Source organism: Pseudophryne corroboree, chromosome 1 (genome assembly GCF_028390025.1).
Source record: "Pseudophryne corroboree isolate aPseCor3 chromosome 1, aPseCor3.hap2, whole genome shotgun sequence".
In the NCBI taxonomy this organism is placed as follows: domain Eukaryota; kingdom Metazoa; phylum Chordata; class Amphibia; order Anura; family Myobatrachidae; genus Pseudophryne; species Pseudophryne corroboree.
This window is the reverse complement of record NC_086444.1, coordinates 455,409,329-455,436,090: the sequence shown is the minus strand read 5'-3', so window position 1 is coordinate 455,436,090 and position 26,762 is coordinate 455,409,329. Positions and strand designations below refer to the sequence as shown.

Sequence of the window (26,762 nt, the reverse complement as noted above, 5' to 3'; positions counted from 1 at the left end):
AGCATACCGGCACCGGGAGGCCGGCTGCCGGCTTACCGACAGTGTGGCGAGCGCAAATGAGCCCCTTGCGGGCTCGCTGCGCTCGCCACGCTACGGGCACGGTGGAGCGCTACGCGCGCCACACTATTTTATTCTCCCTCCATGGGGGTCTTGGACCCCCACGAGGGAGAATAAGTGTCAGTATGCCGGCTGTCGGGCTCCCGGCGCCGGTATGCTGGTCGCCGGGAGCCCGACCGCCGGCATACTGAAGACCTCCCATCCCCCTCCCTCATCTAGCAAATATATGACACAATAATTTATAATAGACACATCCCCCTCCCCCCCCTCCTGCACATACACAACAAGCAACCTGCCCGGGCTCCAGCACCACTGCATGCACCATACAGTTTAAGCGCTGTCTTACCTGCGGACCAGTACGGAGATAGAGCCCCATAGGAAGTTACTGCAGGAGAAGAGCTGCTCGCTGCCGCTGCGACTACCCCTACATTAGATTCAGGCAGCCGTCTCAGTCGAGATCCACTTGGTCAGCTGCGCCAATGCTTCGGCGGGCAGGGGGGGGGGGGTTTCAAGGAGACAACGGAGGCGAGATGCCCCCTTTAGACCAAGAGCCCGGCGGCAGCCAACTCCGTTGCCTCCCGGAGTTCTGCCTCTGCTTGGATGGTGACCACTGCTTTGAAGTCCGATATCTCTGGTTCCCCAGGGCCAATTTTCAAAAATCTGGTACCCCTGGAAAGAGGGGACCCTCAGCTATCAGCCTGGGACCCTTATACTCCTGGGGCCCTTGGGCAAGAGCCTACTGAGCCCATACTAAAAGACGGCCCTGGCTCGAACCCAGCAGGGCGGACACTACTCCCCCCCTTAGTCCCACGAAGCAGGGAGGCTGTTGCCAGCAGCCTCCCTGTGCCTAACTACTCTTAGAAAAAAAATAAAACTAAAGAAGCTCTAGGAGTTTCCCTAGCTGTGCCCGGCTCCTCCGGGCACATTTTCTAAACTGTTTCTTGTAGTAGCGGCATAGTGGGAGGAGCCATCCCACACTCTCAAACTCTTAAAGTGCCAATGGCTCCTAGTGGACCCGTCTATACCCCATGGTACTAATGTGGACCCCAGCATCCTCTAGGACGTAAGAGAAATATATTTTACACAGCTTAGTGTGTTTATGTGCAGGCTGCACTTTATTTGGAGCTGCCTTAAAATCACTATCAGCTGGAGGTGCTGCACTGTTATTGTGCTGTCATGGAGACAGCCTGCTACCATAGACCGCTATACGCATGTTTCTTATTCCTGCAAAAATCAGCAGCAGAGTGAGAGGAAACAGAGCTAATATACCACACTGACTCACAGGGCTATCTACTGGCCACTTGGACATTATTACCCTCCCACATCGGACATCACAGGACCACGCCACTTGTTGTATACTCTAGTTATGTAATTCGAAACAATTGATTTTTATTACTTCCTGCACAAACTCCATGTTTGTTATACTGGCAGGTGACCAAGCTGAAAAAGCTATGGCAAAGTTGATCCTCCATAAAAAAAACCTCAATGTAATTTTTTACATTTTGTTTTGTAAATGTAAAAAGGATTTTCTCTAAATATTTTAATTATTGAGAAATTGGCAATAGTCTCTCAGAATTTGTGCATTCCCAACATTGCTGCTTGTTTTATATAGTTAAAAATTGATGTAAAGTTTAGTCCTTTTTTTTTTTTACAAATACAATTTTCATTTTGTTGCTATTGAGCAGTTTTAGGTTCTATTAATAAGTATTAAAAGTGGTGATAAACTGTTAAATTAATAGAAAGTAATAATGGAAATTTTACCACCAAAATAATAATGTATTTATATATGATAATTAAAAAGAGTATACACTATAGATCTGTAAAAATAGTTTTTTTTCTGTCTTCTGACCCAGGACAGGGTGAAGGTGTGAATCCTCAAAGAATATACAGTACAACCACCTAGCAAAGTTTTAAAAACCTTCCTCTGTGAAAATAAAAAATACTGATCTGATTAGTAAGATTCATCACAAAGAATGTAAAAAAACATGTACTATATGAGGTTCTATAAAACCCACTCACATACAATATGCTATGTGTCAGACCAGTAGGGGGCACATGCTATCAGACCAAATGGGGACAAACAAGTACATACATTAACAGAAAGGGAACCACGTGAATTATATAATATGCTATTTCCAATGCTGTAAAGTTTAAGACAAGGTAGATCCTCGTTACTTAATGTACTTTATGCATTCATACTATAGCATGTGAAACAGCATATAGAGTAGGTGAGGAACCTGGGTTACATATCAGCCATAAAAGGGACCTTGGATCTAGCCTCTACCATAAACACCCAACGCTAGAGGAAGAAGAGACTTCAGAAATGCATTGTTGTAGTTGTAGTTAACTGTGTGCTAATTGCTTAGTGATATTCGCTGTTCTAGACTACAATTCCCATAATCCAGTTTACTACGTCACTTCCTCCGAGTTTGGCAAAGCCAAGCACTAGAGCTGTATAGTACCCAATTAGGTTTAGAGGCTATCGATGGGGTAGATGCTAGAATCAAGTGGGCTAAGGGACCTTTTCCGTAAGGGGGAGGAGTTACGACGCAAGGGGGAGGAGCTAGGCCAGCGGGATAGTTCCTCTACTATCCACGCCACCAACTATTACCTTTAGTAATTAGGTGGTGAGCGAAGCGGAGCGGAGCGAGCCACCGTGCCCGAAGCGTGGCGAGCGAAGCGAGCCCGCGAGGGTACTTTTCGGGTACCCTGTTCGCCCGTAGCTCCTCCCCCTGCTGGTGTAGCTCCTCCCCTCAAAACGTCACAAGGTCCCTTCAGCCCCTCCGATATAGAACCAACCCTATGGATGGTGCTGCACCGAGTACAACTTCAGCTTTAGATACATGTAAGTGCTGGTTAGTTTGATGTTAATACGAATTTTTATGCCTTTTAAGTTATTTTAAATAATTAGGTGTGTTTAATGTTTGTTAATGGTACTTGTTAACGTAGTATTTCTGGGGTCTAGTCATGAAGCAGTGAAAAGTGTGGAGAAGTGAGCCTGTGTAGAAGTTGCCCATGGCAACTAATCAGCTGCTCCATACAATTGTATAGTATGCAAATTATAAATGTTACTTCAGTGCTGATTGGTTGCCATGGGCAACCTCTCCACTTATTTCTCCACACTGCTTCATGAATAGACCCCTAATTTATAAAAGTTCAGGGTAATAACGTTTACAGTTCAAATTTACTATAGTAGCATACACAGCTAGGATCATATATCAATATTTCACTCTTTATTTCAGCTTGGAATATTTATACTGTACCTGCTTAGTTAGCTTTGCACTAACACAGGTGAAAGTAAAGGTGGGTACACACTAGGCGATGTGCTTGGTGGGCGACATTGCCTAGTGTTTCCCGGGCCGCCCGACGCGGGCATACACATGGTATGTGATGCCATGCCGCGGCCAGCTGGAGCATACAGCTTTGACAACCCACGGGGCCACGCGTCATCAGCAGCAGCATACACCCTGGCCAATATAGTAAACTATATCGTTCAGGAGGGGGAAAGTAAGCTATATAGTTTACTATATCGCTAAGTTTGTATGCACCTTTGGGGCTGAACACATTTTAGCTGATAAGTGTAACAACTGTGAATAGAGCACTGTGGAGGAGATGTTTGAATCAGCGAGTGGACATATGTGAAAAGAGTGGACATGTGTGCCAGTGGAGAAGTTGGCAACCAATCAGCTTTGAGGTAACATTTATCAAGTGCATTCTATAAAGTTATAGGTAGCAGCTGATTGGTTGTAATGGGCAAGTTCTCCACTATTTTCACTGTTTATGCATCTCAGCCCAGGACCATTCCTGTTGTTTGGAAGTGATTTGTATTGGGGGTGATTTATATAAATTAGCATTATTTTACAAGGCTTGGCTAATTAATATTACAATCTATGACCCTCATGGTAGGGTGATCAGCTAAATGGATCTGACCTTAATGTTCTGTGGCAATGCAGCCTACATATTTAATTTAATCCATTCTAGGCCAGTGGTTCTCAAACTTTTTTGAATCACGGCACCCTAGAGCAGTGGTTCTCAGCTGCAGTCCTCAAGTACCCCCAACAGTTCATGTTTTCCAGGTCTCCACAGGATTGCAAGTGAAATAATTTGCTCCACCTGTGGACCTTTTAAAATGTGTCAGTGAGTAATCAATACACATGTGCACCTGCTGGGTTACCTGCAAAACATGAACTGTTGGGGGTACTTGAGGACCGAGGTTGAGAACCACTGCTCTAGAGCAGTGTTTCCCAACCACGGTCCTCAAGGCACACTAAAGGTGGGTACACACTATTAGATATATCTGCAGATCAATTGATCTGCAGATATATCTATGTACGGATCGGTCAGTGTGTTGTGCATACACACAGCCCGATCCGTCGGGGGACTGACGTCATGAACTGGGCGGGCGCGAGCGCCCGCCCAGTTCACCTGTCAATCACCGACGGCCGCCGCAGCATGTGTACGGGCTGTCGGACGACCGCCCCGTACACACACAGCGACGCGCCAATATATCGTTAGATATATTGGCTGTCGGCTGTGCTGCGCGGCCGACGCGATACGTCTGTGAACGACGGAGTTCACAGACGTATCGCCCGTACACACTGGCCGACGGTCCCGCGATGTATCGGCCGTTCAAGAGAACGGCCGATACATCGACCAGTGTGTACGGGCCTTAACAGTCCTGGTTTTAGTGATATCAAGGCTTGAACACAGGTGACTTAATTAGTACCTCAGTTATTTTGATTTAACCATCTGTGCTGAAGTCTGGATATCACTAAAACCTGCACTGTTGGTGTGCCTTGAGGACCGTGATTGGGAATGCCTGCCCTAGAGTATCAGAATTTTTTTCACGGCACCCCTAGGCCAAAAGTTTCTTACTGAGAATTTTTTTTTTTAAATTGAGTACATTGTGTTTATATGTCATCCTTAGGTTCAGTTGTGTGATGAGGGACAAGATCTGCTTCTGATTGTCCACATATTTTATGGTTGGCAGGACCAGCACTGGTTTTGCCTATTACATTGACCATAAATAATTTGAATTGGTCCTGGACCACCAATCCAAGGCACCCCTGCAAGTGTCCCGAGGCAAACCAGGGTGCCACGGCACACAGTTTGAGAACCACTGTTCTAGGCTATAAAGTCTGACCTGGCTGAGTAAATTAGTTTGTGGTGCAAATGATTTAGTGGGGGAGCAGTTAGAACAGTCTTGATTGTTGCAGGTAAAAAGTCTGTGGTTAGAGATAATGGTGCTTAGTTAGTAAAACCAGGCTACTGTATGTTCAAAAATGTGTTATAACTCCTGACCAGTATCTAACAATATTGTCACCCCATTCCCTTGATGTTACCTCCTAACTTAACACATTACGCATTATATGATGTGTGTACCCAGCCGTCTCAGCTGGGTAACGATACATCAGCCGTTGCGTACACACTGAACGAGGTCATTACTGTGCATGGCGCCAAAGAACAACATCGTCAGATTGAGCAACATGTATGGGCAATCTGACGATGCGACAAACAACTCCATAGAAGCGTGCATAGTGCGTACACACTGGACGTTTTGCCATTTTCTGATCTGTTGGAAATTGGCAAATCATTCAAGTTACTGTCTACTGTGTCCCCAGCTTTAGGCACATCTTGTGTCATACCTATAGGTATGGTCATCATTATACATCTTTAAAATCTTACGTATTTTTTTAACTCTGATATCTAACCATAAATTGTTCAGTCTGAAAGATCCACTATGCTGGTAATAGCTGCTCTAGTTATTTGTGAGACGTTCTGACGTTGGAAGAGGCATGAGCTGAGAAACTATATGAAAACCACACACTTTCAGCATATTATGTATCTCTCTCTTTCTTAGGTCAGTATGAAAAAGTGAATCTCAGTGGTTTATCAGAATTGTCCATCTCTGCGGCTGCATGCTGGTGTGTGCTGAGGTCTCGCAATGTATCTCACTTTCACAGAGTGCTAGATTTCTTAAATGCCATATACAGAGCAACACCAGACTTGCTGCATTTTCGTCACTATGCAAAACTGAGCCTGGGTCTGCGTGCTGAGGTGGGTACACAGTTGTGGGCAAAGGAGTAAGTATGTGTGAGTGCAGGGGCAGAACATGGAGACATACTACAACAGGGGCATAGCCAGCATGTGGTGGCAAGTTGAAGTGGGGGGAAAAAAAATGAACGTCATAATACACAGACAATGTGCTGGTGTAATGGACACTTTCTCAGTAGCACTCACCGTATATAGGGGGTAATTCTGAGTTGATCGCAGCAGGACCTTTGTTAGCAGTTGGACAAAACCATGTGTACTGCAGGGAAGGCAGACATAACATGTGCAGAGAGAGTTAGATTTGGGTGTGGTGTGTTCAATCTGCAATCTAAATTGCAGTGTAAAAATAAAGCAGCCAGTATTTACCCTGCACAGAAACAAAATAACCCATCCAAATCTAACCCTCTCTGCACATGTTATGTCTGCCTTCCCTGCAGTGCACATGGTTTTGCCCAACTGCTAACAAAGTTCCTGCTGCGATCTACCCCCATAGAACATTATGAAAAGAAATGTATCCCGGCCTCACGTCTAGGATGTTCTCATGCAAGCTGCCATCTCGTACTACTCCCACAATGATACCCAACATCCTGTATAAGTAAGAAGAAACCAGTACTGACAAGAAACTTCTACACTCCTTGTGATGAGCTTTAAAGTTTCCAAAAAATCATAATGTTAATATTCAGAGAGAGACGTCTACAGCTGAGTGTAGGACCCCCACATGCAGTGGCCATTTTTTTTGTGGTCTGAACTTCCCTGCACAGAGACATTCATTTTCTGGTCGTAGTCATACGGATCACCCACCGGGCACTAACACCATACCTACATAGCGTCTATCACCGAGAGCACATGCTCCATTTGCTTTGTACACACTACACCACTGGGTGGGTAATTATTAGTTTCATTGTTATTGAGCATATTGAATATATGTTCATAATTTGGAAGCAATATGGCATGTGTGCAATAATAAATGGCTGTTTAGGTTTTTTTATTTGAAAGTGTTTATGAAATGTGAGCATTACAATGTTAGACTAATTTACATATTTATCCCATGTTGCATTGTGGTTCTAGATGTTTATTTTTTGCATGTATGTACTGTACTGATCAGACTCTTGTTATTACAGACTATACTAGACCTAGTTGATAGAAATGGCACTACAGCAGAAACATGGGAAGTATTCCAACAACTATTTCCAGATAATCCATTAGATGTTGCTCCACATGCGGTAAGGACTTGTGCCATTCACAATATGGGACATGTGCTTTAGGATTGGTTTAAAGGTATATTATCATGAGAAAATATATGATTTCTCATACGTCCTAGAGGATGCTGGGGACCACATCAAGACCATGGGGTATAGACGGGATCCGCAGGAGACATGGGCACTCTTAAGACTTTTCATTGGGTGCGAACTGGCTCCTCCCCCTATGCCCCTCCTCCAGACCTCCGTTTTAGAAATGTGCCCAGGCAGACTGAATGCACTCTGAGGAGCTCTACTGAGTTTCTCTGAAAAGACTTATGTTAGGTTTTTTATTTTCAGGGAGAACTGCTGGCAACAGACTCCCTGCTTCGTGGGACTGAGGCGGCAGAAGTGCAGGGTGCAGGGCGCGGGGGGCAGCCAGCACACTGCTCAGCACCATTATCTCTCTCTCCTCAGGCTGCAGAGAACACGCTGGTCCTCTCCTCCACTTCTGACAATTACGGGGTGCTATTAAGGGGGGGGCACAAAGCGATTGTGGTGCATTTAATAGTGTGAATTACTGTTTAAAAGCGCTATTTGGCTGTGGGCATTCTGTGTTCACAGGCATAGCATACTGGCGCTGGGATTGTGAACTGACTGCTCCTATACTGTGTCCCTCTGACAGATTTTACTGTGGGTTTGTCCCCAAATAAGTCCCAGTGTGTCTGTGAGTGCGCTGTACACGTGAGGCATGTCTGAGGCAGGGAGTTCCTCCCTGGAGGAAGCCATTTTAGGGACACAGACTTGTAATGTGGTGGCGCTGCCGGCACACCAAGAGCCTGCATGGGTGAAAGAGATACGTGACAGTAGGCATCTGATTAACCGAAGATTAGATAAGTCTGAATCTAAGGCTGTATGCTGGATAAAATCTGTGGAAGATGTGATTTTTCAGGATGCTGTTATTCCTTATGCAGGCGGCCCCTCTGGGTCACATAAAAGACCATTTTCGAATGTTGTAAACACTGATACCGACACGGACTCTGATTCTTGTGTCGACGATAGTGACTCCAGGGAGATAGATCATAAATTGGTAAAAAGTATACAATATATGATTGTGGCTATAAGGGACGTGTTGGAGGTTACAGAAACCACTCCTGTACCTCAGGAGAAGGCTTATTTATGTAAGGAAAAGAAATCCAAGGTCACGTTCCCTCCTTCACACGAACTAAATGCTCTTTTTGAAGGGATGTGGGTGAATCCTGATAAGAAATTTCGTATTCCCAAAAGGATTCAGATAGCTTACCCTTTCCCGGCTGAGGACAGGAAAAAATGGGAGTCACCCCCTGTGTTAGACAGTGCGCTTTCCAGGTTGACAAAGAAGGTAATTCTCCCTGCACCTGGCACGACTTCACTTAAGGAGCCGGCAGACCGCAAAATGGAAACGACATTGATATCCATTTGTTACCAATGGTACGCTGCTCAGGCCCATTATTGCCTGCGCGTGGGTGAGTCGCGCTATTGCAAAATGGTCAGAAAGCGTGTCATCAGAAATTGATACGATTGATAAAGATGAGATACTCCTGAAGTTAGGGAATATCAAGGACGCTGCCGCCTACATGCTGGAAGCAATGATATTGGACTCTTAAGTTTACAAGCCACTACCATGGCAGTATCGGCTAGGCGGGCGTTGTGGATTCGCCAGTGGAACGCGGATACAGATTCCAAAAGAAACATGGAGGCGCTCTCATATAAAGGTGAGGCCTTATTTGGCGATGGCCTGGATTCGTTAGTCTCGGCGGTTACCGCAGGTAAGTCGACATTTTTGCCCTCTGCACCTGCACCGGCAAAAAAGACCTATCACCCGCAAATGCAGTCCTTTCGGCCCAATAAATACAAAAAGACGAGAGGTTCCCCCTTCTTTGCAGGTAGGGGAAGAGGAAGGGGAAAGAAGCCCACAGCGGCTCCAGGTTCCCAGGAGCAGAAGTCTACCCCTACTTCTGCCAAATCCTCTGCATGACGCTGGAGCTCCCTTGCGGGGGCCGCTCGGGTGGGGGCACGTCTCAAACTCTTCAGCCAAGGTTGGATTCTGTCTGGCCTGGATCCCTGGGTGTTGCAGATAGTATCCCAGGGATACAAACTGGACTTTCAAGACGTTCCCCCATGCCGATTTTTCAAATCAACCTTGCCAGTTACTCCCCCAGAGAGAGAAGCAGTAACAGCGGCAATCCAAAAATTATGTCAAGACCAGGTCATAGTCCTGGTACCGTTGTCACAACAAGGGCGGGGTTTTTATTCAAGCCTTTTTGTTGTTCCGAAGCCGGACGGCTCTGTCAAACCAATCCTAAACCTAAAGGATCTGAATTACTACCTGAAAAGGTTCAAATTCAAGATGGAATCACTTCGGGCAGTGATTGCCAGTCTGGAGGAGGGGGACTACTTGATGTCGGTGGACATAAAGGATGCTTACCTGCATGTTCCCATTTATCCTCACCAGGCTTAACTGAGATTTGCGGTCCAGGATTGCCATTACCAATTCCATATGTTACCTTTTGGCCTCTCCACAGCGCTGAGGGTATTCACCAAGGTGATGGCGGAGATGATGGTCCTCCTTCGTCAGAAAGAAGTCAATATAATTCCTTATCTGGACGATCTCCTGATAAAGGCGAGATCCAGGGAGCAGTTGTTACAAAACATATCACTCTCTCTGTCAATACAACAACACGGGTGGATCATAAATTACCCAAAGTCACAGTTGGAACCGACGACAAGGTTGTCTTTCCTCGGGATGATTCTGGACACAGAAGTTCAGATAGTATTTTTGCCGTTGGAAATACAGAAAATGCTAAAACAGATACTGAAACCATCCTGTGTGTCGATCCATCAGTGCATTCGGTTGTTGGGGAAGATGGTGGCGGCCTACGAGGCCATACAGTTGGCAGGTTCCATGCCAGAGTATTCCAGTGGGACCTGTTGGACAAGTGGTCGGGGTCACACCTACACATGCACTGAAAGATAATCCTGTCGTCAAAAGCCAGGATTTCGCTCCTGTGGTGGTTACACAGCTCTCACCTACTATAGGGACACAGGTTCGGGATTCAGGACTGGGTCCTGGTAACCACGGATGCAAGTCTCTGAGGCTGGGGAGCAGTCTCTCAGGGAGAAAACTTCCAGGGACGTTGGTCACATCAGGAAGCCCATAAATGTGCTGGAGCGAAGAGCCATTTACAACGGCCTTCAACAAGCGGTACATCTTCTTCAAGACCGTCCCGTGCAGATCCAGGCGGACAATGTAACAGCAGTCGCGTACATAAACAGGCAGGGCGGAACGAAAAGCAGAGCGGCAATGGCAGAGGCGACAAAAATCCTCCGCTGGGCAGAAAAACATCTACAAGCTCTGTCGGCAATATTCATTCCGGGAGTAGACAACTGGGAAGCAGACTTCCTCAGCAGACACGATCTCCATCCAGGAGAGTGGGGCCTCCACCAAGAAGTCTTCGCAGAGGTGACAAGTCTCTGGGGAGTTCCTCAAGTAGACATGATGGCATCTCGTGTCAACAAGAAGCTTCAGAGATATTGTTCCAGGTCGAGAGACCCTCAAGCAATAGCAGTGGATGCACTGGTGGCCCAGTGGGTATTCCGGTTGGTGTATGTCTTCCCTCCACTTCCGCTGAGCCCAAAAGTACTCCGGATCATAAGAAAAACAAGGGTTCGAGCAATCTTCATTGCCCCAGACTGGCCAAGAAGGGCTTGGTACCCAGATCTTCAGCAGTTGCTCATAGAAGATCCTCGGCCTCTTCCTCCTCGCGAGGACCTGCTGCAGCAGGGGCCGTGCGTGTACCAAGACTTACCGCGGCTACGTTTGACGGCAGGGCTGTTGAGCGCCGGATCCTAGCCAGGAAGGGTATTCCCAAGGAAGTCATCCCCACCCTTATTCAGGCCAGAAAGGGAGTAACGTGGAAACATTACCACCGTATTTGGAGAAAATATGTGTGTTGGTGTGAATCCAAGAAACCTCCTACGGAAGAGTTTCACTTAGGGCGTTTCCTCCATTTTTTACAGGATGGTGTGGAGGCGGGCCTCCGATTGGGATCGATCAAGGTCCAGATTTCGACCTTGTCCGTGTTCTTCCAAAAACAATTGGCCTCTCTTTCAGAGGTTCAGACCTTCGTGAAAGGGGTTCTGTACATCCAGCCTCCATTCGTGCCTCCAGTGGCACCATGGGACCTTAACGTGGTATTGCAGTTCCTTCATTGGGATTGGTTTGAGCCTCTATAAAAGATAGAGTTGAAGTTTCTAACTTGAAAAGTGGTGATGCTTTTGGCTTTGACATCTGCAAGACGGGTGTCTGAATTGGGGGCCTTGTCTCACAAGAGCCTTTACCTGATCTTCCATGAAGATAGGGCAGTGTTGAGAACTCGACAACATTTTCTTCCTAAGGTGGTTTCATCTTTTCACATAAACCAACCTACTGTAGTGCCAATAGTTACTGACACATTCACTGAATCAAAATCTCTAGATGTGGTTAGAGCTTTGAAAATCTATGTTGCTAGAACGGCTCGTATACGGAAAACAGAGGCCCTGTTTGTCCTGTATGCTCACAACAAAATTGGGTGTCCTGCTTCCAAGCAGACTATTGCACTGTGAATCAGAAATACGATTCAGCAAGCTCATACTACGGTTGGATTGCCGTTACCGACGTCGGTGAAGGCCCATTCCACTAGGCATTACAACTGTGCCGAGCAGCTACTTAGTCAGGGTCAAACACATTTGCTAAGTTCTACAAGTTTGACACCTTGGCCGATGAAGACCTAAAGTTTGGTCAATCTGTGCTGCAGGGTCATCCGCACTCTCCTGCCCGCACTGGAGCTTTGGTATAATCCCCATGGTCTTGATGTGGTCCCCAGCATCCTCTAGGACGTATGAGAAAATAGGATTTTGATACCTACCGGTAAATTCTTTTTTCCTAGTCCGTAGAGGATGCTGGGCACCCATCCCAGTGCGTACTTTACCTGCAGTTTAGTTATTCGGGTTACACAAGTTGTGTTATCTTAGTTTCAGCATGTTGCCGCAATGTTTTCATGCCTGTTGGCATGCGTTATGTTAAATGCCATGTGTGCGGCATGGTTGAGGGTGTGAGTTGGTATGTATCTCACCACTAGTATTAAAGTAAGTCCTTTCCTCAAATGTCCGTCTCCCTGGGCACAGTTCCTATAACTGAGGTCTGGAGGAGGGGCATAGGGGGAGGAGCCAGTTTGCACTCAATGAAAAGTCTTAAAAGTGCCCATGTCTCCTGCGGATCCCGTCTATACCCCATGGTCTTGATGTGGTCCCCAGCATCCTCTACGGACTAGGAGAAAAGGATTTACCGGTAGGTATCAAAATCCTATTTTCTCTAACGTCCTAAGTGGATGCTGGGGACTCCGTAAGGACCATGGGGAATAGCGGCTCCGCAGGAGACTGGGCACATCTAAAGAAAGCTTTAGGACTAACTGGTGTGCACTGGCTCCTCCCCCTATGACCCTCTTCCAAGCCTCAGTTAGATTTCTGTGCCCGACGAGAAGGGTGCACACTAGGGGCTCTCCTGAGCTTCTAAGTGAAAGTTTTAGTTTAGGTTTGTTATTTTCAGTGAGACCTGCTGGCAACAGGCTCACTGCATCGAGGGACTAAGGGGAGAAGAAGCGAACTCACCTGCGTGCAGAGTGGATTGGGCTTCTTGGCTACTGGACATTAGCTCCAGAGGGACGATCACAGGTTCAGCCTGGATGGGTCCCGGAGCCGCGCCGCCGGCCCCCTTACAGAGCCAGAAGAGCGAAGAGGTCCGGAGAAAGCGGCGGCAGAAGACGTTCCTGTCTTCAAATAAGGTAGCGCACAGCACTGCAGCTGTGCGCCATTGCTCTCAGCACACTTCACACTCCGGTCACTGAGGGTGCAGGGCGCTGGGGGGGGCGCCCTGAGACGCAATAAAAAATACCTTACATGGCAAAAAAATGCATCACATATAGCTCCTGGGCTATATGGATGCATTTAACCCCTGCCAGAATATACAAAAAAAACGGGTGATAGGCTCCGCCCCTTTTTCGGCGGCCTTATCTCCTCAGCACACTGGCGCCATTTTCCCTCACAGCTCAGTTGGAGGGAAGCTCCCTGACTCTTCCCTGCACTACAGAAAGGGTTAAAAAAAGAGAGGGGGGCACTATTTAGGCGCAGTATTAAAAATACAGCAGCTATAAGGGGAAAAACACTTATATAAGGTTATCCCTGTATATATATATATAGCGCTCTGGTGTGTGCTGGCATACTCTCCCTCTGTCTCCCCAAAGGGCTAGTGGGGTCCTGTCCTCTATCAGAGCATTCCCTGTGTGTGTGCTGTGTGTCGGTACGTTTGTGTCGACATGTATGAGGAGAAAAATGATGTGGAGACGGAGCAGAGTGTCTGTAACAGTGATGTCACCCCCTAGGGGGTCGACACCTGAGTGGATGTACTGTTGAAAATTACGTGACAGTGTCAGCTCTATATAAAAAAACAGTGGTTGACATGAGACAGCCGGCTACTCAGCTTGTGCCTGTCCAGACGTCTCATAGGCCGTCAGGGGCTCTAAAGCGGCCGTTACCTCAGATGGCAGATACAGACGCCGACACGGATACTGACTCCTGTGTCGACGGTGAAGAGACAACCGTGATTTCCAGTAGGGCCACACGTTACATGATTGAGACAATGGCAAATGTTTTTATACATTTCTGATAATACGAGTACCACCAAAAAGGGGTATTATGTTCGGTGAGGGAAAAACTACCTGTAGTTTTCCTGAATCTGAGAAATAAAATGAGGTGTGTGATGATGCGTGGGTTTCCCCCCGATAACAATTGATAATTTCTTAAAAAGTATTGGCTGCATACCCTTTCCCGCCAGAAGTTCGGGTGCGTTGGGAAACACCCCCTAGGGGGGATAAGGCGCTCACACGCTTGTAAGAACAAGGGCTCTACCCTCTCATGAGATGGCCGCCCTTAAGGATCCTGCTGATAGAAAGCAGGAGGGTATCCAAAAAGGTATTTACACACATACTGGTGTTATACTGCGACCAGCAATCGCCTCAGCCTGGAGGTGCAATGCTGGGTTGGCATGGTCGGATTCCCTGACTGGAAATATTGATATCCTAGATAAGGATAGTATATTATTGCCTATAGAGCATTTAAAAGATGCATTTCTATATATGCATGATGCACAGCGGAATATTTGCCGACTGGCATCAAGTATAAGTGCGTTGTCCAATTCTACCAGTAAAATGGTCAGGTGATGCGGATTCCAAACGGCATTTGGAAGTATTGCCTTTGAAAAGGGACATTTGGGGTCGGTCTTTTAGACCTGGTGGCCACGGCAACAACTGGGAAATCCACGTTTGTACCCCAGGTCGCCTCTCAAAATAAGACGCCGTATTATCAGGCGCAGTCCTTTGTTGGCAAGCGGACAAAAGGTTCCTCTTTTCTGCTCGTGACAAAGGGAGAGGAAAAAGGCTGAAGAGATTAGCCAGTTCCCAGGAACAGAAACCCTTTCCCGCCTCTGCCAAGCCCTCAGTATGACGCTAGGGCCTTACAAGCTCAGGCACGGTGGGGGCCCGTTCTCAATGAATTTCAGTGCGCAGTGGGCTCACTCGCAAGTAGACCCCTGGATCCTTCAGGTAATATCTCAGGGGTACATATTGGAATTCGAGACGTCTCCTCCTTGCCGTTTCCAAAAGTCGGCTTTACCGACGTCTCCCTCTGACAGGGAGGCAGTTTTGGAAGCCATTCACAAGCTGTATTCCCAGCAGGTGATAATCAAGGTACCCCTCCTGCAACAGGGAACGGGGTATTATTCCACACTATTGTGGTACCGAAGCCAGACGGCTCGGTGAGACCGATTCTAAATCTAAAATCTTTGAACACTTACATACAGAGGTTCAAATTCAAGATTGAGTCACTCAGAGCAGTGATTGCGAACCTGGAAGAAGGGGACTACATGATGTCTCGGGACATCAAGGATGCTTACCTTCATGTCAAAATTTACCCTTCTCACCAAGGGTACCTCAGGTTATGGTACAGAACTGTCACTATCAGTTCAGACGCTGCCGTAGGGATGGTCCACGGCACCCCGGGTCTTTACCAAGGTAATGGCCGAAATGATATCCCTTCGAAAGTTGGAAGTCGGTGTAGCACTATCTCAGGTAGTGTTGCGGCAGCACGATTGGATTCTCAATATTCCAAAATCGCAGCTGGTTCCAACGACTTGTCTTCTGTTTCCTAGGGATGTTCCTGGACACAGTCCAGAAAAAAAAGGTGTTTCTCCCGGAAGAGAAAGCCAGGGAGTTATCCGAGCTAGTCAGGAACCTCCTAAAACCGAACCAAGGCTCAGTGCATCAATGCACAAGGGTTCTGGGTAAAAATGGTGGCTTCCTACGAAGCAATCCCATTCGCTAGAGTCCACGCAAGAACTTTCCAGTGGAACCTACTGGACAAATGGTCCGGGTCGCATTTTCAGATGCATCAGCGGATAACCCTGTCACCAAGGACAAGGGTATCCATCCTGTGGTGGTTGCAGAGTGCTCATCTTTTAGAGGGCCGCAGATTCGGCATTCAGGACTGGGTCCTGGTGACCACGGATGCCAGCCTGCGAGGCTGGGGAGCAGTCACACAGGGAAGGAATATCCAGGGCTTAGGGTCAAGCCTGGATACATCACTTCACATAAATATCCTGAAGCTAAGGGCCATTTACAATGCTCTAAGCTTAGCAAGACCTCTGCTTCAAGGTCAGCCGGTGTTGATCCAGTCGGACAACATCATGCCAGTCACCCACGTAAACAGACAGGGTGGCACAAGAAGCAGGAGGGCAATGGCAGAAGCTGCAGGGATTCTTCGCTGGGCGGAAAATCATGTGATAGCACTGTCAACAGTATTCATTCCGGGAGTGGACAACTGGGAAGCAGACTTCCTCAGCACGACCTCCACCCGGGAGAGTGGGGACTTCACCCAGAAGTCGTCCACATGATTAAAAAAACTCGACAGGTATTGCGCCAGGTCAAGAGACCCTCAGGCAATAGTTGTAGACGCTCTGGTAACACCGTGGGTGTACCAGTCAGTGTATGTGTTCCCTCCTCTGCCTCTCATACCCAAGGTACTGAGATTGATAAGATGGAGAGGAGAAAGCACTATATTCGTGGCTCCGGATTGGCCAAGAAGGACTTGGTAACCGGAACTTCAAGAGATGCTCACGGAGGATCCGTGGCCTCTACCTCTAAGAAGGGACCTGCTCCAGCAAGGACCCTGTCTGTTCCAAGACTTACCGCGGCTGCGTTTGACGGCATGCCGGTTGAACACCGGATCCTGAAGAAAAAAAAAAAAAGGCATTCCGGATGAAGTCATCCATATCCTGATCTAAAGCCAGGAAGGATGTAACCGCAAAAACATTATCACCGCAATTGGCGAAAATATGTTGCGTAGTGCGAGGCCAGTAAGGCCCGACGGAGGAAATTCAACTGGGTCGATTCCTACATTTCCTGCAAACAGGAGTGTCTATGGGCCTGAAATTGGGGTCCATTAAGGTTCAGATTTCGGCCCTGTCAATTTTCTTCCAAAAAAGAACTAGCTTCAGTCCCTGAAGTTTAGACGTTTGTAAAAGGGGTACTGCATATACAGCCTCCTTTTGTGCCTCCAGTGGCAATTTGGGATCTCAATGTAGTTTGGGTTCCAAAAGTCACATTGGTTTGAACCACTTAAATCTGTGGAGTTAAAATATCTCACATGGAAAGTGGTCATGCTGTTGGCCCTGGCCTGGGCCAGGCGCGTGTCAGAATTGGCGGCTTTATCCTGTAAAAGCCCTTATCTGATTTTCCATTCGGACAGGGCGGAATTGAGGACTCGTCCTCAGTTTCTCCCTAAGGTGGTTCCAGCGTTTTCACCTGAACCAACCTATTGTGGTGCCTGCGGCTACTAGGGACTTGGAGGATCCAAGTTGCTGGATGTTGTCAGGGCCCTGAAAATATTCCAGGACGGCTGGAGTCAGGAAATCTGACTCGCTGTTTATCCTGTATGCACCCAACAAGCTGGGTGCTCCTGCTTCTAAGCAGACTATTGCTCGTTGGATTTGTAGTACAATTCAGCTTGCACATTCTGTGGCAGGCCTGCCACAGCTAAAATCTGTAAAAGCCCGTTCCACAAGGAAAGTGGGCTCATCTTGGGCGGCTGCCCGAGGGGTCTCGGCTTTACAACTTTGCCGAGCAGCTACTTGGTCAGGGGCAAACACGTTTGCTAAATTCTACAAATTTGATACCCTGGCTGAGGAGGACCTGGAGTTCTCTCATTCGGTGCTGCAGAGTCATCCGCACTCTCCCGCCCGTTTGGGAGCTTTGGTATAATCCCCATGGTCCTTACGGAGTCCCCAGCATCCACTTAGGACGTTAGAGAAAATAAGAATTTACTTACCGATAATTCTATTTCTCATAGTCCGTAGTGGATGCTGGGCGCCCATCCCAAGTGCGGATTGTCTGCAATACTTGTACATAGTTATTGTTACAAAAATCGGGTTATTATTGTTGGGAGCCATCTTTTCAGAGGCTCCTCTGTTATCATACTGTTAACTGGGTTCAGATCACAAGTTATACGGTGTGATTGGTGTGGCTGGTATGAGTCTTACCCGGGATTCAAAATCCTTCCTTATTGTGTACGCTCGTCCGGGCACAGGCCCTCATTCCGAGTTGTTCGCTCGCAAGGCGAATGTAGCAGAGTTACACACGCTAAGCCGCCGCCTACTGGGAGTGAATCTTAGCTTCTTAAAATTGCGACCGACGTACGCGCAATATTGCGATTACAAACGAGTTAGCAGTTTCAGAGTAGCTCCAGACTTACTCTGCCTGTGCGATCATTTCAGTGCTTGTCGTTCCTGGTTGACGTCACAAACACACCCAGCGTTCGCCCAGGCACTCCCACCGTTTCTCCGGCCACTCCTGCGTTTTTTCCGGAAACGGTAGCGTTTTCAGCCACACGCCCCTGAAACGCCGTGTTTCCGCCCAGTAACACCCATTTCCTGTCAATCACATTACGATCGCCGGAGCGAAGAAAAAGCCGTGAGTAAAAATACTTTCATCATAGTAAAGTTACTTGGCGCAGTCGCAGTGCGAACATTGCGCATGCGTACTAAGCGGATTTTCACTGCGATGCGATGAAAAATACCGAGCGAACAACTCGGAATGAGGGCCACAGTATCCTAACTGAGGCTTGGAGGAGGGTCATAGGGGGAGGAGCCAGTGCACACCAGTTAGTCCTAAAGCTTTCTTTAGATGTGCCCAGTCTCCTGCGGAGCCGCTATTCCCCATGGTCCTTACGGAGTCCCCAGCATCCACTACGGACTATGAGAAATAGAATTATCGGTAAGTAAATTCTTATTATTATGTACTGGGTCATTTATTTTTAAAAGTGGCAATTTAATTTTAAATAACAGAAATGTATAATAGAAGTACATTGAAACTTACAAATATGCAATTGCTGACCTGACATTACTTTTGTTTCTCTAACGTCCTAAGTGGATGCTGGGGACTCCGTAAGGACCATGGGGAATAGCAGCTCCGCAGGAGACTGGGCACATCTAAAGAAAGCTTTAGGACTATCTGGTGTGCACTGGCTCCTCCCCCTATGACCCTCCTCCAAGCCTCAGTTAGATCTCTGTGCCCGAACGAGAAGGGTGCACACTAGGGGCTCTCCTGAGCTTCTTAGTGAAAGTTTTAGTTTAGGTTTTTTATTTTCAGTGAGACCTGCTGGCAACAGGCTCACTGCATCGAGGGACTAAGGGGAGAAGAAGCGAACTCACCTGCGTGCAGAGTGGATTGGGCTTCTTAGGCTACTGGACATTAGCTCCAGAGGGACGATCACAGGCCCAGCCTCGATGGGTCCCAGAGCCGCGCCGCCGGCCCCCTTACAAAGCCAGAAGGCAGAAGAGGTCCGGAAAATCGGCGGCAGAAGACGTCCTGTCTTCAACAAGGTAGCGCACAGCACTGCAGCTGTGCGCCATTGCTCTCAGCACACTTCACACTCCGGTCACTGAGGGTGCAGGGCGCTGGGGGGGAGCGCCCTGAGACGCAATAATAAACACCTTGGATGGCAAAAAAATGCATCACATATAGCTCCTGGGCTATATGGATGCATTTAACCCCTGCCAAAATACATAGAAAAACGGGAGATAAGGCCGCCGATAAGGGGGCGGAGCCTATCTCCTCAGCACACTGGCGCCATTTTCCCTCACAGCTCCGTTGGAGGGAAGCTCCCTGTCTCTCCCCTGCAGTCACTACACTACAGAAAGGGTTATAAAAGAGAGGGGGGGCACTAATTACGCGCAGTATTAAATATACAGCAGCTATAAGGGGAAAAACACTTATATAAGGTTATCCCTGTATATATATAGCGCTCTGGTGTGTGCTGGCAAACTCTCCCTCTGTCTCCCCAAAGGGCTAGTGGGGTCCTGTCCTCTATCAGAGCATTCCCTGTGTGTGTGCTGTATGTCGGTACGTTTGTGTCGACATGTATGAGGAGAAAAATGATGTGGAGACGGAGCAGATTGCCTGTAATAGTGATGTCACCCCCTAGGGGGTCGACACCTGAGTGGATGAACTGTTGGAAGGAATTACGTGACAGTGTCAGCTCTGTATAAAAGACAGTGGTTGACATGAGACAGCCGGCTACTCAGCTTGTGCCTGTCCAGACGTGTCATAGGCCGTCAGGGGCTCTAAAGCGCCCGTTACCTCAGATGGCAGATATAGACGCCGACACGGATACTGACTCCAGTGTCGACGGTGAAGAGACAAATGTGACTTCCAGTAGGGCCACACGTTACATGATTGAGGCAATTAAAAATGTTTTTACACATTTCTGATAATACGAGTACCACCAAAAAGGGGTATTATGTTCGGTGAGGAAAAACTACCTGTAGTTTTCCTGAATCTGAGAAATTAAATGAGGTGTGTGATGATGCGTGGTTTTCCCCCGATAACAACTGATAATTTCTAAAATGTTATTGGCATTATATCCTTTCCCGCCAGAGGTTAGGGTGCGTTGGGAAACACCCCCTAGGGTGGATAAAGCGCTCACACGCTTGTAAGAACAAGGGCTCTACCCTCTCCTGAGATGGCCGCCCTTAAGGATCCTGCTGATAGAAAGCAGAAGGGTATCCTAAAATGTATTTACACACATACTGGTGTTATACTGCGACCAGCAATCGCCTCAGCCTGGATGTGCAGTGCTGGGTTGGCGTGGTCGGATTCCCTGACTGAAAATATTGATACCCTAGATAGGGACAGTATATTTTTGCCTATAGAGCATTTAAAAGATGCATTTCTATATATGCGTGATGCACAGCGGAATATTGGCCGACTGGCATCAAGTCTAAGTGCGTTGTCCATTTCTACCAATAGAGGGTTATGGACACGTCAGTGGTCAGGTGATGCGTATTCCAAACGGCATTTGGAAGTATTGCCTTATTAAAGGGAGGAGTTATTTGGGGTCGGTCTTTCAGACCTGGTGGCCACGGCAACAGCTGGGAAATCACGTTTGTACCCCAGGTCGCCTCTCAACATGAGAAGACGCCGTATTATCAGGCGCAGTCTTTTCGTGGACAAGGGGGCAAAAGATTCCTCATTTCTGCCCCGTGACAGAGGGAGAGGAAAAAGGCTGCAGATATCAGCCAGTTCCCAGGAACAGAAACCCTCTCCCGCCTCTGCCAAGCCCTCAGTATGACGCTGGGGCTTTACAAGCAGAATCAGGCACGGTGGGGGGCCCGTCTCAATGAATTTCAGCGCGCAGTGGGCTCACTCGCAAGTAGACCCCTGGATCCTTCAGGTGATATCTCAGGGGTACAAATTAGAATTCGAGACGTCTCCCCCTCGCCGTTTCCTAAAGTCGGCTTTACCGATGTCTCCTTCTGACAGGGAGACTGTTTTGGAAGCCATTCACAAGCTGTATTCCCAGCAGGTGATAACAAGGTACCCCTCCTGCAACAGGGAACGGGGTATTATTCCACACCGTTGTGGTACCGAAGCCGGACGGCTCGGTGAGACCGATTCTAAATCTAAAATCTTTGAACACTTACATACAGAGGTTCAAATTCAAGATTGAGTCACTCAGAGCAGTGATTGCGAACCTGGAAGAAGGGGACTACATGATGTCTCGGGACATCAAGGATGCTTACCTTCATGTCAAAATTTACCCTTCTCATCAAGGGTACCTCAGGTTTATGGTACAGAACTGTCACTATCAGTTCAGACGCTGCCGTATGGATGGTCCACGGCACCCCGGGTCTTTACCAAGGTAATGGCCGAAATGATGATATTCCTTCGAGGGAAGGGAATTTTAGTTATCCTTTACTTGGACGATTCCCTGATAAGGGTAAGATCCAGGGAACAGTTGGAGGTCGGTGTAGCACTATTTCAGGTAGTGTTGCGGCAGCACGATTGGATTCTCAATATTCCAAAATCGCAGCTGGTTCCGACGACTTGTCTTCTGTTCCTAGGGATGATCCTGGACACAGTCCAGAAAAAGGCTTTTCTCCCGGAGAAGAAAGCCAGGGAGTTATCCGAGCTAGTCGGGAACCTCCTAAAACCGAGCCAAGTCTCAGTGCATCAATGCACAAGGGTTCTGGGTAAAATTGTGGCTTCCTACGAAGCAATCCCATTCGGCAGATTCCACGCAAGAACTTTCCAGTGGGACCTGCTGGACAAATGGTCCGGGTCGCATCTTCAGATGCATCAGCGGATAACCCTGTCACAAAGGACAAGGGTGTCCCTCCTGTGGTGGTTGCAGAGTGCTCATCTTCTAGAGGGCCGCAGATTCGGCATTCAGGACTGGGTCCTGGTGACCACGGATGCCAGCCTGCAAGGCTGGGGAGCAGTCACACAGGGAAGGTATATCCAGGGCTTATGGTCAAGTCTGGAGACATCACTTCACATAAATATCCTGAAGCTAAGGGCCATTTACAATGCTCTAAGCTTAGCAAGACCTCTGCTTCAAGGTCAGCCGGTGTTGATCCAGTCGGACAACATCACGGCAGTCACCCACGTAAACAGACAGGGTGGCACAAGAAGCAGGAGGGCAATGGCAGAAGCTGCAAGGATTCTTCGCTGGGTGGAAAATCATGTGATAGCACTGTCAGCTGTATTCATTCCGGGAGTGGACAACTGGGAAGCAGACTTCCTCAGCACGACTTCCTCCCGGGAGAGTGGGGACTTCACCCAGAAGTCTTCAACATGATTATACACCGTTGGGAAAAACTCGACAGGTATTGCGCCAGGTCAAGGGACCCTCAGGCAATAGCTGTAGACGTTCTGGTAACACCGTGGGTGTACCAGTCAGTGTATGTGTTCCCTCCTCTGCCTCTCATACCCAAGGTACTGAGATTGATAAGATGGAGAGGAGTAAGCACTATATTCGTGGCTCCGGATTGGCCAAGAAGGACTTGGTAACCGGAACTTCAAGAGATGCTCACGGATGATCCGTGGCCTCTACCTCTAAGAAGGGACCTGCTCCAGCAAGGACCCTGTCTGTTCCAAGACTTACCGCGGCTGCGTTTGACGGCATGGCGGTTAAAACCCGGATCCTGAAGGAAAAAAGGCATTCCGGATGAAGTCATCCCTATCCTGATCAAAGCCAGGAAGGATGTAACCGCAAAACATTATCACCGCATTTGGCGAAAATATGTTGCGGGGTGCGAGGCCAGTAAGGCCCGACGGAGGAAATTCAACTGGGTCGATTCCTACATTTCCTGCAAACAGGAGTGTCTATGGGCCTGAAATTGGGGTCCATTAAGGTTCAAATTTCGGCTCTGTCAATTTTCTTCCAAAAAGAACTAGCTTCAGTCCCTGAAGTTCAGACGTTTGTAAAAGGGGTACTGCATATACAGCCTCCTTTTGTGCCTCCAGTGGCACTTTGGGATCTCAATGTAGTTTTTGGGTTCCAAAAGTCACATTGGTTGAACCACTTAAATCTGTGGAGTTAAAATATCTCACATGGAAAGTGGTCATGCTGTTGGCCCTGGCCTGGGCCAGGCGCGTGTCAGAATTGGCGGCTTTATCCTGTAAAAGCCCTTATCTGATTTTCCATTCGGACAGGGCGGAATTGAGGACTCGTCCTCAGTTTCTCCCTAAGGTGGTTTCAGCGTTTCACCTGAACCAACCTATTGTGGTGCCTGCGGCTACTAGGGACTTGGAGGACTCCAAGTTGCTAGACGTTGTCAGGGCCCTGAAAATATAGGTTTCCAGGACGGCTGGAGTCAGGAAAACTGACTCGCTGTTTATCCTGTATGCACCCAACAAGCTGGGTGCTCCTGCTTCTAAGCAGACTATTGCTCGTTGGATTTGTAGTACAATTCAGCTTGCACATTCTGTGGCAGGCCTGCCACAGCCAAAAATCTGTAAATGCCCACTCCACAAGGAAGGGGGCTCATCTTGGGCGGCTGCCCGAGGGGTCTCGGCTTTACAACTTTGCCGAGCAGCTACTTGGTCAGGAGCAAATACGTTTGTAAAATTCTACAAAATTGATACCCTGGCTGAGGAGGACCTGGAGTTCTCTCATTTGGTGCTGCAGAGTCATCCGCACTCTCCCGCCCGTTTGGGAGCTTTGGTATAATCCCCATGGTCCTTACGGAGTCCCCAGCATCCACTTAGGACGTTAGAGAAAATAAGAATTTACTTACCGATAATTCTATTTCTCGTAGTCCGTAGTGGATGCTGGGCGCCCATCCCAAGTGCGGATTGTCTGCAATACTGGTACATAGTTATTGTTACCAAAAAATCGGGTTATTGCTGTAGTGAGCCATTTTTTCTAGAGGCTCCTCTGTTATCATGCTGTTAACTGGGTTCAGATCACAAGTTGTACAGTGTGATTGGTGTGGCTGGTATGAGTCTTACCCGGGATTCAAAATCCTTCCTTATTGTGTACGCTCGTCCGGGCACAGTATCCTAACTGAGGCTTGGAGGAGGGTCATAGGGGGAGGAGCCAGTGCACACCAGATAGTCCTAAAGCTTTCTTTAGATGTGCCCAGTCTCCTGCGGAGCCGCTATTCCCCATGGTCCTTACGGAGTCCCCAGCATCCACTACGGACTACGAGAAATAGAATTATCGGTAAGTAAATTCTTATTTTTTCTATATAAAATAGTATTACATCTTCTCTGTCTGGATAGCTTACATGATTAGAACATCTTCCTTTATTTTTTTACATTGACTTAAACTTTGTTCTTCTTTTTAGACCCACAGAGATTTGGAGAAGGTTCTGGCAGCCAACTCTAGCTTTCAAAATCTTGTGAATAACCTATTTAAGGATGAACAATATAGGATGTGTTACATGAAGGTGATGTGCAGTTTCATTCTAGCATGGATAGAGTGCCACACTTTGCCATAAGGATGGCCATCGATTATTTAAAATAATCAATAGTCTGTGAACAGTGGTAATACTTTTACCGTTGATGGGGGAGAACCAGATTGTTTCCCGCCATCGATGATACGGAGCTATCAATTTTTTTATTTTTCTCCAAGGTGTGTGGACACGAATCCTAGCCCCGCCCCATGCTCTGGGCAGCAACTCATTGCACCTTAAAGCAGGGATGACAAACCCCTGAAAAATGCCTCTCTCCACTCCAATCTATCCTCAGTGCCGCAGGCCAGCTCATCTTCCTCACCAAACGTACTATGTCCTCCTCCCCTCTCCTACAAGCCCTTCACTGGCTTCCCTTACCTTTCAGAATTCAATTCAAGCTTACACTCTCTTACAAAGCCCTCACCCACTCCACTCCCATTTACATCTTTGACCTTATCTCCCTCTACACTCCCAACCTTCCTCTTCGCTCCGCTAATGCACGCCACCTCTCCTGCCTGATTACTTCCTCCCACTTCTACCTTAAAAATTTCTCACGTGCTGCTCCCTTTCTCTGGAATTCTCTACCTCTCCCCCCTCAGACTCTCCACCTCTCTACAAAACTTCAAACGGGCTCTCAAGACCCACTTATTCAACAAACCCAGCCTAATCTTATCCTAAGCCTCTGTTCCATGCTCACTGTCTACCCCATCTGTGTCACCCCTGTGTCTGCCTCTCCCGTTTAGATTGTAAGCTCTCATGAGCAGGGCCCTCAACCATCATATGCTTATCCTTCTATTACTTAAGATCTTTGACGGCACCAAATCCCACAGTTTTCTGCCTCCCTGATATTTATGTCCGTGTCGTCTGCTGCTGTGGCTATGTTTATTTACCCTGTACTTGGCCTATATTGTCTTCAACTAAATTTTCCTGTTTTGATTATTTGTTTATGTACTCTGTAATTGGTGCTGCGGGTCTTTTGTGGCGCCATATAAATAAAGGATAATAATAACAACATTAGTGGGTGAAACCATCGATAGTTCCCTTGCAGATGGTTTCACACCATTGATGGATAACCCACTGATGGCCATCCCTACTTTGCCAGTAGGTGGCAGTAAGACCATGTTTTATATGCTTAGATGTGTGAAGTGTCAGTATGTCTTTTGTGCAGGAACAGGTTCATTTAGACTTTGGAGAGCCATTTGTTGCTGTTTTGGAGAAGCTGTTCAGAGAATTGTTGGCCAGACTTGCCACAGCACTGCCAGAAAACAGAAGACAGGAGGTACACACGTGTATTTATCTTTATGCACATACATTGTGTTTCCAACTCTTCTGTTACTAATTCCTGTATTTTCTTGTACAGCTCACATGTATTCTAGAAACATATTCTGTCGGAACACAATCTTGTTTTAAAGACAACAAGTCACTGGGTAAGACTAACCAATATACATCCTCTACACTTTCTCCATCTTTCATTAGTGCAGGATTACACTTTACATAATATGAGGGTGGTTCAAAAAGTAAGGTAACTAGACCTCCCACATGTGTAATGTTCTCTATTTCATTCTAATTTCCCGCCAAGCCATAGCAGGTAGACCACTGCTTCCCCTCACGGCCATTTGACTGCTTGGCAGGCCAGATCGCTGTTTATCTTGAATGTCTGCCCTGCTGTTATCAAAGGCAATGCACAAAATCCAAACCTGTTACCAGTGGCAGAACTTGTGAGTGGTGGGCCCAGATTCAAAAATATGTTTCTCTTACGTCCTGGGGGATCCTGGGAATCATTTAGTACCATGGGGTATAGACGGGTCCACTAGGAGCCATGGGCACTATAGAAGTTTGATTAGGTGTGCTAGCTTCTCCCTCTATGCCTGATAAAGCTAACTATTTATCTTATAACATTCACTATAAATGGGTAAGAGACTCAGTACGCAATTGGCGTGTGGGGTACCGTAAGGGTACGCACTTAGCGTAGCATACGCTCGGCCGTGATCGAGACGCACATGCGACACGCTCGCTCACAGCTTTATGCGTGGTGTCGAGCACGCTATAGGCGGTCGACTACCGTAATGCTACGCTACCAGCGTAGCGGACGCTCGAGTCCACAAGGAGAA

General features: G+C 47.6%; 1 protein-coding gene across 3 annotated transcripts in view; it reads left to right on the top strand.

Annotated features, from left to right (window-relative positions):
• The first annotated feature begins 2,411 nt into the window (after window positions 1-2,411).
• Window positions 2,412-26,762, top strand: part of TINF2 (TERF1 interacting nuclear factor 2) — a 49,201-nt gene continuing 24,850 nt past the window's right edge. Inside the window, exons 1-7 of one of the 3 annotated variants that reach the window (XM_063913659.1) lie at window positions 2,412-2,540; window positions 2,862-2,902; window positions 5,918-6,114; window positions 7,230-7,331; window positions 24,544-24,645; window positions 25,820-25,930; window positions 26,012-26,078. In XM_063913659.1, the coding sequence (XP_063769729.1) occupies window positions 2,539-2,540; window positions 2,862-2,902; window positions 5,918-6,114; window positions 7,230-7,331; window positions 24,544-24,645; window positions 25,820-25,930; window positions 26,012-26,078 (622 nt within the window). In that variant the 5' untranslated portion in view covers window positions 2,412-2,538. Of the gene's footprint in view, window positions 2,541-2,682; window positions 2,903-5,917; window positions 6,115-7,229; window positions 7,332-24,543; window positions 24,646-25,819; window positions 25,931-26,011; window positions 26,079-26,762 lie in introns of those variants that run through there. The other 2 variants (XM_063913660.1, XM_063913661.1) reach the window with 2 other exon arrangements.